This window comes from Centropristis striata, chromosome 12, assembly GCF_030273125.1.
Source record: "Centropristis striata isolate RG_2023a ecotype Rhode Island chromosome 12, C.striata_1.0, whole genome shotgun sequence".
Classification (NCBI taxonomy): Eukaryota; Metazoa; Chordata; class Actinopteri; order Perciformes; family Serranidae; genus Centropristis; species Centropristis striata.
In genome coordinates this window covers 4,438,630-4,450,911 of record NC_081528.1, presented here as the reverse complement: position 1 = coordinate 4,450,911, position 12,282 = coordinate 4,438,630, and the positions used below count along the sequence as shown (strand labels likewise).

The 12,282-nt window shown below is 36.5% G+C and overlaps 1 protein-coding gene across 1 annotated transcript in view; it reads right to left on the bottom strand.

Annotated features, from left to right (window-relative positions):
- polr1a (RNA polymerase I subunit A) overlaps window positions 1–12,282 on the bottom strand; it is a 49,132-nt gene that overhangs the window by 4,280 nt on the left and 32,570 nt on the right. The window contains exons 25-34 of the mRNA XM_059345520.1: window positions 10,136–10,259; window positions 8,691–8,776; window positions 8,384–8,583; window positions 7,264–7,431; window positions 6,103–6,238; window positions 5,419–5,573; window positions 5,116–5,245; window positions 4,913–5,020; window positions 2,404–2,703; window positions 1,435–1,635 (exon numbers count right to left, since the gene is read on the bottom strand). Coding sequence (XP_059201503.1) covers window positions 1,435–1,635; window positions 2,404–2,703; window positions 4,913–5,020; window positions 5,116–5,245; window positions 5,419–5,573; window positions 6,103–6,238; window positions 7,264–7,431; window positions 8,384–8,583; window positions 8,691–8,776; window positions 10,136–10,259 — 1,608 coding nt within the window. The remainder of the gene's footprint in view (window positions 1–1,434; window positions 1,636–2,403; window positions 2,704–4,912; window positions 5,021–5,115; window positions 5,246–5,418; window positions 5,574–6,102; window positions 6,239–7,263; window positions 7,432–8,383; window positions 8,584–8,690; window positions 8,777–10,135; window positions 10,260–12,282) is intronic.

Sequence of the window (12,282 nt, the reverse complement as noted above, 5' to 3'; positions counted from 1 at the left end):
AAATTCCAGAGAACAGAGAACTGTTACGTCATGTTTCAGGCGTTCCCTGAGTTGCACCATTCTTTAAACCGTTCACTGAGCAACCGGTCCACAGTGCAGTCTTGTGTCGGAAATGTGAAATCAAATATCCAACACTGCCTGCGTACACAAGGCCGGATTAACCATATGGGCCCCCAACCTTTAAAGGGCCCAGGGCAGAGTGGGCACAAGCTAAATATCTGGTTATCTCTCTCTTATATGTTAAACTGTCCATCAGAGACGTTGCTTTCAGGGTGATTTCTGTTTAAAATGAGTGGAGGAACAAAATGCTACTTGATTCTAGATTCTTGATTCTTGTTTGTGTCTTGTCTTCCTCTGTGATGATTCTATCAAATCAATACATTAGTGCTGCTGGGAATAGGTGTTGTTAAATTAATACTGGATGCTTTGAAAGTGGTTGCTTTCTTATTTTTTGGTGAAAATTGAGGACACTTCCTTCCCTCTTTTTCTATATTTTTGTACGGTGTCCTGGAGTGCCAAGAAAGGCGCCTCCCAAATAAAATGTATTATTATTATTATCTATGTAGTGGGTCAATTTTGCCAGATTATACTGATGCTGATGTGTTTTGTTTGGACATGGTGGTGCATTTGTAGTTCTATGAGGACATAGTGGTGCATTTGTAGTTCTATGAGGACATAGCGGTGCATTTGTAGTTCTATGAGGACATAGTGGTACATTTGTAGTTCTATGAGGACATGGTGGTGCATTTGTAGTTCTATGAGGACGTAGTGGTGCATTTGTAGTTCTATGAGGACATGGTGGTGCATTTGTGGTTCTATGAGGACATTGTGGTGCATTTGTAGTTCTATGAGGACATGGTGGTGCATTTGTAGTTCTATGAGGACATGGTGGTGCATTTGTAGTTCTATGAGGACATGGTGGTGCATTTGTAGTTCTATGAGGACATGGTGGTGCATTTGTAGTTCTATGAGGACATTGTGGTGCATTTGTAGTTCTATGAGGACATAGTGGTGCATTTGTAGTTCTATGAGGACATTGTGGTGCATTTGTAGTTCTATGAGGACATTGTGGTGCATTTGTAGTTCTATGAGGACATGGTGGTGCATTTGTAGTTCTATGAGGACATTGTGGTGCATTTGTAGTTCTATGAGGACATAGTGGTGCATTTGTAGTTCTATGAGGACATTGTAGTGCATTTGTAGTTCTATGAGGACATTGTGGTGCATTTATAGTTCTTTGAGCGTTTGCACATCTGTACATGAAAATGCACTTGATGACAGTCAGTTATTGATGTATTGAGTATATTAACTGTATATTACTGTAATTTATTCTATATTTTGCCAGATTATGGTGATTCTGGGCTCGTGATGATGGGGCCCTTTAATATTGTTGCCCATGGTTACAGCAGAGTGTTAATCTGGCCCTGTGCGTACATCACTGTGCTTGAAGAGTTCGTGCATGTTGATGCCCTCCGTGTTGAGAAGCGTCTCCTTCTCTCCAGACTTGGTGGTGGTTTCACTCAGCAGGCAGCGTGTCAGGCCTCTGGTCTCCATGATGACGGCGTTCTGAGCCAGAGTTGACAGAAGAGACGTCAGGTCAAAGTGCACCTTACTCACTGGAAGGACGAGGTCGACCTGTAAACAGGGAGACAGAGAGGTGCATGAAGAGATCACGCTTTGAACAATAACACCATGAGGAAGCAGGGGTGTTTATAAAGGTAAGACGATGGAAAAAGATGGGAAAAGTTTCAGGGTTTTAATAAAAATCTCCTACAAGAACACTCAGGTTGAGTTTAGATTAAGTTATTTATATGAAGTGAATTTGTAGAGGACCAGCTGACAATTGACTTTGTTGATTTGAAAACTTAGAAACTGAACATAAAAGATCAACAAATCAAAGACAAATCATGTGACACAGTGTCCCTGACCAAGACAATATTTTTTATTTTCCTCTGTGTAGAATTAACACAGACATTGTCATCCAAGGTGGTAATTTTAATATGCTGTTATTGAATGGAAATCTGCTTTCTTTATTGGTAGATTAGGAAAAATGTGTCCTCCAAGGTACAGATAAGTGGGAGTTAATGGGAAAAAAACAACATATTTCCATCTTCTGCACACTTTGTGTGTTTTTGTGTTTTAACCCTTTAAATGCCAGTTTGATTGAACGATGTTTTTTATGAAAAAAATTCCATTAGAAAAATTGAAATTTGAATTTCAAAATGTATCAAGAAAAAAAACCTTCTTCCAAAAATCATGTAATTTGCAGGATCACTGCCAAAATTATAGCCAAAACAAAAGTGAAAAATGACTGAAATGGCTGGAAATGTCCACAGCATCATAAAGTGAAAACAACAAGTATTCTTCTGACTTGTCTAACTTGTATAACCTGTCTCAGCTCACCTCACACCACAGCTCCTGCTGCTCATCGTAGCTGTATCTCTCGATGGCCGAGTTGGACTCCAGAACAGAGTTGATCCTCATCTGATTCAGGCCCTCTTCTTCTTCTTCTACTCCTCCTTCTGCTCTCTGTGCTTGTTTCTTCTTCTTCTTCTCTGCTCTCCCTCCTGCAGGCTGGGACTGCTCCGACGGGTTGTTGTTCTCCCCGTTCTTCTCCTCCACCTCCTCGCTCTCTTCCTCCACCTGATCTTCTTTATCTTCTCCATCATCAGCTCGGTCCTCGTCCTCACTCTCGTAGTCCACCTGCAGATGAAAACAGACGTTAGAATGGCAGAAAAACTGAGCTGCTGCCTCAAAGGCACTAGAAGTAAGATTAAAGAGCCGGTTAACATGTTGTTTCATCCAGAAATTATACAGTTAATACAAAGTAGATTTGTGAAACCATTATTTCCTGTGTGGAAAAAGGCTTTTAAAAGGAGGAGGAAGCGTCATTACTAGTCCTCAAATTAGTTTCAATATGAATGTGGACTTAAAATCATCGTTTTATTTTATGGCCTTGGTGCCCTCAAAAAATTGACAACTCAAGAGGTCAAGTGGCCCCTAAAATGACAAAATTCCAGGAGTCATCATATTGCAAAACGCTAAAAATTGCAATAATATCGTATCGTGACTCAAGTATCAGGATAAAATCGTATCGTGGGGCTTCTGGTGAGCCTTTTTTTTTTTTTTTTTTTTATATTTTTATTGTCAATTTTCAGAGTAACAAATAACATAATATAATAATAAAAGGCAAATAAATAAAAACTAGACACAAACTATGACATGTCAAAACAGAGTATACATAATATAATGTCAGAGTCGAAGGTCCACTTAAGTGTATCAAATGTCACAATAGGTACTCTTCAAGAACACACGATAATAATAATAATAATAATAATAATAAAAAAAAAAAATTTAAAAAAAAATATATAGACGAATAAATAAACGAGACAAAAAATAAATAAATAAATAAAAAACTTGATAAATGCCATAACATACCAAAACAAATCACAAACAAAGAGGCACAATATAATGTCAAAAGTGAGTGTCCACTTGAGTGAGTCAAATATGTCAGACTAGGTTTTTCAGTTTTTCAATGTGGAGGATTCCTGGTGAACCATTTTAAGATTCTTTTACTTTTTTAAATCTGTCTGGGAGAACAGCGGGATACGTGATAGATTAACACTCTGAAATATTGGGCTATTATGTCTGTTAAAGAAATCTGTTAAAAATCTTCACCATGCCATGTTGGTATCAGTTTTTTCAGCGTTACCTCACCTATATCACCTGATAATTAATGTTTAACTTTGACTTACTTGATCAAAATGTTGAACCCAAAAGAAACTAAGGAAAACATAAAATCTGATCTTGAAAATTATGTTTCAAAACACAGAATTTTAGATATGAATGCAGGCTGCAAATATAACATATAACAGGTAAAATGAGGATAATCTCCAGTTCTATATTTTTATACTAAATATATTTGACATTATCTCCAGTTTTACTTGGCCGAATATCATCAAAAAAAAAATCTGGCATGTAGTTTCAAGCCAGAACTTTAGAGAGAAGCTGATGGAGACTCAATGTTGCTTCATTTTTATGTCTTCACGTTATGTAATAATGAAGTAATTGTTTCTCTGCAGATCACTGGTGAGAGACAAGTTCTCTGAAATAGACTGAACAGATCAGTGGGGGTTGGAGGAAGGAAGATGCACACAGGAAACATTTACACAACCCCGATTAGAACCTGTTAGATTAGACCTAACAGTGTTGTGATCTAATCTCCCCAGACACGTTTTCACAAAACCACCGCTTCATTTCCACTAAATGTTTTGACTCAGATCAACTATGGTAAGAGGTTTTTCTCTTTTTTTCAGTTTCCTCTGCAGATTCTCTGCTGGTCACCACGGCAACGTCCCATTATTTGGTAGGCATTGACACTTCTGTTGAATTTACAGAAAAACTTCAGGTTTTAGGGGGTTATTTTAAAATCGCCCAGAGGTTTTACAGGCATTTTTTCCAGGCGTTTTAGGCCTAAATGGGTTAAATATGCAAGATTATTGTGAAAACTAACCTCATGCCTCTTCGGGGGCTAAAATATTAAACATTGAACTCCTTGACATCATCTTTACAGTTTAATCTCAGTGACTTACTTTTACGATTGACAGGATCAAGTCTCTTTTCGTCCTTTCAAAATAAAAGTGGCTTTTGCATAGTCCTGTATATATATAATTCTTCCAGAGTAACCAGACTAACTGATTTCCCTTCGGAGATAAATAAAGTCATTTTGATTTGATTGTTTGATTGATTGATTTTATTTTGTCCATGTATGGATGCAGCTATTAATCGATTAATTGATCGTTATAGATAATTGAGTTGGCAGGTTTCTTCACTAGTTGTAACCACACGCCATAGAAACCATAATATTACCATTTAATGTTAAAATGAAAACATGTTTCGTCCATGTTGGTACCTCCTCTTCCTGTTTGTCTTTCCGCTTGGCGTCTGAAGCGTCGGCGTCTCCTTCGTTGGCCGTGTCGTCAACGATCTCCCGCTCCTCTTCTCCCTCACCGTCGTCCAGCTGACGGATGACAAAGAGACTTTTATTTTTGTGTTCGGGGAGGAAGAATGATAAGGTTCCTGCAAGAAACACTGAAATAAGAATGTAAAACAGACCCCTGGCGTGTCAGCTGCTCCCTCGCCATCGTGGTCCTTATCTCTGGCGGTGGCTTTCCTCGTTTCCACGACGATGGAGGCCAACTTGGCGCTGCGCTTCTTAATGGCTTCCAGGAGGTGACGGAAGAACCTGGGAGGGCAAAACACAGAGGAAAGGGTAAAAAACACACAAGTTGAGTGGCTGGGACGGAGTTATTTCTTACTGGACTTAATGTACAGGAGACACTAGCATCACACACACACACACACACACACACACACACACACACACACACACACACACACACACAGAAAGACACACACCTGGTCTCCATGTAGTGGAGGATCTGTGGCGGTGACAGCAGCTTGTCGTCACAGTAACGGTCGTGAGGCAGGAAGTGGAATGTGACTTTAAACGCCCGAAGCTTTTGGTGGTTTTCGATCCGCAACGTTTCTACCACATCTACCTTCTGCAGCACCTGTTACACACACACACACACACACACACACACACACACACACACACACACAGTTAAAGCAATCATAACAACAAAACAAACATTATGAGTAAAACATTTAAAAATACGGTCGAACACTGAGCTAAAACGAGGACGTGTGATGTCATAAATAAATATAGAAATAGATAAATTACCACTGATAAACACTTCAAATGTTACAGATGAGGTAGATGGTGTGTTGCACATTTTTACACAGTTTTATTGCACAAAGGGGAATTTAGAATGCAGTTTTTGTATCCTGCTATTTTTTTACTATCCTATGTGGGTGTTAAGGGGAAAAAAGCTGTTTTTCATCCATCAGGTTCTGCAGAAACTTTCTTGAAGTGGAAGTAGAACACAGTTTGAAAACGTTTGACCCTCCTCAGCCACCGTAACAAAAGACACCAAACATAATGAAAAGACGAGGAAAGTGGAGCAAAAACAAATAATAGAAGATAAAAAACAAGAAGACAAAAAGAGGTGAGAAAACCCAGGAGGAGCTGCTCCGTACCTCGGCCAGACAGACTCTGGTGAGCTTCTTCCGGAGCGTTTTGGCTCTCTTCAAGGCTTTCTTGGTGTTCAGCACTGGGACACTCATCATGGGAGTTTTAATGTTGGAGCTGGCCACCATCAGGATCTCCCTCAGTCTGTCAGACAAGTATGATAAATAAAGAGGTGTTGATTTAGTCAAGTTTTAAATGCAGGACTTTTACTTTAACTTAATTCTGCAGAGTGGTATGTAATATTTTTTCCACCAATGTTAAAAAAACACAAGCAGAACTACATCAGTTCAAAAAACATGAAAAATTATGTGAAAACTTCTACGTTTTTTGGTCTAATTCTAGGAGCCACCGGTCAGGTCAAAGGTCTGGAGAAGGTGGCTTTTGCCGTTTCCATGGTTTCATTCACCGCTATGTAGAGATTATAAAGTCCATATAAAGTAAAGCATATTAAGATCATAACTCATATACAACAACTTCCTTACGGACTACTAATTAGCAATAATTCTGAGGTTATTGAGGGAAAACTCTTAGTTAATGTCTTACTGGTTGTATAATAAGGACATGCAGAATAAGGCATTAATAACTACTTAATAATGACTCATTAACTCTATGGAGTCTTGGGCTATTTTGTCCATTTTTTAATCCTTTTCATGTCTTTTTGTGGGTTTTTTTTTGGTCATTCTGTCTTCTCATTTTGTGTCTTTTTTGTCATTTTGCATCTTTTGAATGCTTTTCATGTCTTTTTTAGTCATTTTGTGTCTTTTTAAGTCATTTTGTGTCTTTTTTTTGGTCATTTTGTGTCAAATCTAACATATAAGAGGGTTCCATCCAGTTCTATCATTTTATACTAAATCTATTTGAGCTTGTCTCCAGTTTTACTTGGTATATCATCATCAAACTGAAACTGGCCTCATGGAGTTTACAGCCAGAACTTTAGAGGTAAATTTACAGTAGGGCTCCACGCTGCTTTGTTTTCTAGTCTGGATGGAGGCAACAAGTCTGGATTATTTGGAGCTTTTGGACACTCCACAGGGTTAATAACTACTTACGACTAATTAAGAGCCGATATGTAAGCAACTAATTAATGTTGAATATGTGTTCCCTTATCTAAAGTGTTACCTCGTGTTCATATGTACATAACAGGTGAATAATGAGTGAGGTGATATTACCGAGGGATTCCCAAAGTGACGTTCATCTCTCCTCTGCCAGCGAAGTGGAAGGTGTTGAGGGTCATCTGGGTGGAGGGCTCCCCGATGGACTGAGCAGCCAGCAGACCCACCGCTTCACCAGGATCACACAGAGAACGCTGCCATTTATAGTGCAGCAGCTGCCGGAGGCTGCAAACACACAGAGAGAGAAATATGAGGCTTAAGGTGCATTTCTTAAATCGGTGATAATTCTTGTTACATGCTTAATAATGTGAAGCTGCAGTGTTCAATGCTCTGCACAATGGTGAGGAACAAGGTTATTACAGTTAACGAAAACTAACGAAATGATGGAAACTAGAATTGAAAAAACATTTTCGTTAACTGAAATAAGAGTTTTTAAATAAAACGATAACTAACTGAAACTGTATTTTGTGGTTACAAAACTAACTAAAACGAACTAAAATTATATTGAAAATGTCCTTCGTTTTCATCTTTGTCAACTTTTTTCATACGTAAACCTTTTTGGTTGATATGAAATCTATTTCAACTATCTGGTTTTATGACATAATAAACTTATTGGGGCTGAGATGGAACAGACAAAGGAAATAAAGGAAACATTTATTGTGACCTCTTTGAATCTCACACCCAACAAATACCCCATTACAAAAAAACTAACACTAAAACTAATAAAAACCAAACTAAAACTAATAAAAGCTAAACTAAAACTGTGAGACTTGTGCAGCAGAATTTAAAATTAATTGTCACTGACTTGTTGTATTCTTCTGTCGGCCAGAAAGTAGAGAGTAACAATAGTTTAGCCTGCTGGTTCTGAGAGCCTCTTTGTGTTTAAGGTTAATTTTTTACAAAATGTTTTGTGTTTAATTTAAACACTGGAGGCTCCAACACTGTGTAATGTTCAATGGGTGATGAATGAAAAGACTTTGTGGCCCTCAGTTGAGCAGTTTTATCAACCTTAAAACAAACAGTAACTTTAGTTTGTGGGATTTTAAAAACCTAGCTCTGGTTCTTTAACTTGTTGGCAGCTTTCAGACATGTTTCTGTTGTTTGCTATCAGAGTTTATAACTTCGTACAACATGTTATGGATATTTTTGCCCTAATCTGTAAACTCCGGTGTCGTACCTGTGGTCGTCCAGGCCGTCTCGACTCCTCCTGCCTTCGTCTTGCAGGTATTTCTCTGTGATGTTGTGAAAGGTTTCAGAAACCGATCCGAAGCAGACGTCAGGTCTCAACACGCCGAGAGACGGCTCGGGACATCGGGACGACTTCCTGCTGTACTTGGACCTGCTGGACTCGTCCAGAGACTGCCACTGCTCCAGGAGCTGTGCAGAGAGTTAAAATAATGACAGTTTGGTTAGTACGCTTCACGCCGTTTGAGCTGAAAAAAAAAACAACTTTACTGCAATTTAACTTTGTTGTGCATAAATACCTGCAGCTTGGCAGCTTTTGTGCTTTCCACATCTGCTCCTTGTTTCAGTTTGGCCAACTTCTTTTGAGAATACAGCAAGAACGCTCCTGGCAGATTACAACACATATACACAGATATGACGATACATTTTCAGAGACAAAATACATATATAACACACAACATTTTACTGTAAACCTTCTGGATTCTTCTGATTACATGAATTATCTCCTACTGATGTGAGCCTCATGTCTCTATCTCTTAGTACTGTCCAAACATGCACGCTTTGCACGATGGGCACTGACGGGGACTTCATGGTGCATTCAGGTTCACCTTAAATACACATCCAAAAGTAATACAGCTGGATGAGAAAATATATTTTGCAGTTTTTATATGTACATAGAAATATATACAAAAACTACAAAATATATTTTCTCTTATCTTTAACAAATTAAAGAGGATCCCTTTTTATTTCTCTGAGGTCAACAACGCATATGTCCTGAAATTATATTTTGTGTTAAATAACAAAATAAATATTGATTTCTAAAACTAATCCCACATCAGTATAATGAAACGAATAATACAAAAAATAAAATCTCTCCAAATAAACAAATTAAAGTTAGCCATTTGTCAGCAAGTTAATGTTAGCAAGCTTATGTTAGCTATTTGTCAGCAAGCTAATGTTAGCTATTTGTCAGCAAGCTAATGATAGCTTTTTGTTAGCAAGCTAATGTTAGCTGTTTGTCAGCAAGCTAATGATAGCTTTTTGTTAGCAAGCTAATGTTAGCTGTTTTTTAGATATTTGTTAGCAAGCTAATGTTGGCTATTTGTACACATCTGAAAGTAATACAGAATGCCTGAGAGCTTTATTGCATTAGGCTGTATTCCATTATATTTTTATACCCTGAATTGTCACAGATATCAAGACCCTTTTTATTTTTCTGAGGTCAAGAACGCATATGTACTGAAATTATATTTTATGTTAAATAACAAAATAAATATTAATTCCTAAAACTACTCCCACATCAGAATAATGAAATGAATACAAAAAAATAAAATCTCTCCAAATAAACAAATTAAAGTTAGCTATTTGTCAGCAAGTTAATGTTAGCAAGCTGATGTATATATTAGTCAGCAAGCTAATGTTAGCTATTTGTCAGCAAGCTAGTGATAGCTTTTTGTTAGCAAGCTAATGTTAGCCGTTTGTCAGCAAGCTAATGATAGCTTTTTGTTAGCAAGCTAATCTTAGCTGTTTTTTAGATATTTGTTAGCAAGCTAATGTTGGCTATTTGTACACATCTGAAAGTAATACAGAATGCCTGAGAGCTTTATTGCATTAGGCTGTATTCCATTATATTTTTATACCCTGAATTGTCACAGAAATCAAGACATTTCCACCATAAATTCAAACAAAAAAGTGTCAATATATTTAAAGGATAGGGCACACTAGAGTCTAACTTGTTATCTACCTCTCCGTGGACATGCCACCTCTCTCTTTGTCTTCCAGCGCTGGATGGACGCAAAGTGTTTCTCGGCAGTATGAGGATCCAAACGTGCCAAAACCTGATCCAGACCTTGAGACCTCTTGATGACCTGATAGTGATGAAAAAACACAGTCGATCAAACTTTATTCATATCGAACTACTTTAAAAAGCAGTACAAACACATGGTTTTCACAAGTTACAGGGAGGAAGAAGGGCTTTAACAATCGGGTGTTTTCATAAATTATACATTATTTATGTATTTGTTTATTTAATCTATTTATTTTCTATCTTTTTGTAGATATGTATAATGTAAATATGTATGTTTAGGGGGAAAAAAAAAGTTAATTGAGAAGTAGGTAAGGGGTAGGTTTAAATAACCATATGCTTCATCCTACTCCCTTTTGGACATGTTGCCTTCACATTAGAGCTTTTGTTTTGACTATTGCTATTTTTTCTCATTGGATTTGTTTGTTTTTGAGTTTACTTTGTTGTGTTACTCGCACATGTTCGAAATAAATAATAAAAATTTAAAAAGCTGAAAAATGAAAAAAATGTTCAAATGCACTTCAAAGTTCTTTACAAGGAACAAAACCTAGAAGGTTAAAGATGTTAAAATGTTGATAGAATAAATTAAATCATAATGATCAATAATACAATGTTAATGAATGAGAAAGAGTAAAAAAAATGTTTTGATTGGTACCTAAACCAAAAATTTCCAGACTCTCAAGGGCTTTATTATCACATCCATTTAATATAAATTCAACTGTGAGATAATTCTGTTAATAAAGTTAACAGAATTATTTCATACTGGAGACAATGTATATATATTGACGACCATTAATATTATTTTACAAGCTGTTCATATTAACTCCTTTTACTTTCTCATTCATGCTTTGGGTCTGTTCTGTCTCTGGTGAGAGACAGATATGACGACTGGATTGTTTCATTTCACAAATTAAAACTTTTTGTTTGAGTGAATGCGTTGATGATTATGTTGAAAAACAAATATTCCTGACCTAACCCACATAATGGTTCAAATTAAACATGTTCCTGACCATGTAATGCCTTATAAACTAATAAAATAACTTCAAAATCAAACTGACACGTGAACAAATGTGTTAGACTTTAAATAGGCAGAATGTGAGACTTGTGCAGCAGAATTTGAATTAATTGTCACTGATTTGTTGTATTCTTCTGTCGACCAGAAAGTAGAGTTACAATAGTTTAGCCTGCTGGTTCTGAGAGTGTCTTTGTGTTTAAGGTTAATTTTTTACAAAATGTTTTGTGTTTAATTTAAACACTGGAGGCACCAACATTGTGTAATGTTCAATGGGTGATGAATGAAAAGACTTTGTGGCCCTGAGTTTAGCAGTTTTATCAACTTTAAAACAAACAGGGAGGAAGTGTGGGTGTATAACACCATAGAAGTGTCACACTGAATACACATATATTATTTACACAAGTGAAGACTGAACACACATACATACATTCCCAAGTCTTGTCTCTTATCAAAGTTATAGGAATAACAAATAATAACTTGACTTGTAGTTGATCAACTAAAATCATAAATGGCTGATATGAAAGGCAGATGCCTTTAGTTGATGCTTATATACCAAAATAAAGTATTGTATTATCCCTTGAGTTTTATCATTTAATTAGGAAAGAAAGGTCCGATTTCATTACACAATAAATGCATATTTAAAAAAAAAAGTATATAGAAATAAATACAAAAACTACAATATATATTTTCTCTTATCTTTAACAAATTAAAGAGGATCTCTTTTTATTTCTCTGTGGTCAACAACGCATATGTCGTGAAATTATATTTTATGTTAAATAACAAAATACATTTCGATTTTTAAAACTAATCCCACATCAGAATAATGAAACGAATAATAAAAAAATAAAAAAAAATCTTCACTTCAACAAATTAAACTTAGCTATTTGTCAGCAACCTAATGTTAGCAAGCTAATAATTGATATTTGTTAGCAAGCAAATATTAGATATTTGTTGACAAGCTAATTTTAGCAAGCCAATGTTAGCAAGGTAATGTTTTATATTAGTTAGCAAGCGAATGTTAGCTATCTGTTAGCAAGCTTATGTTAAGTATTTGTTAGCAAGCTAATGTAAG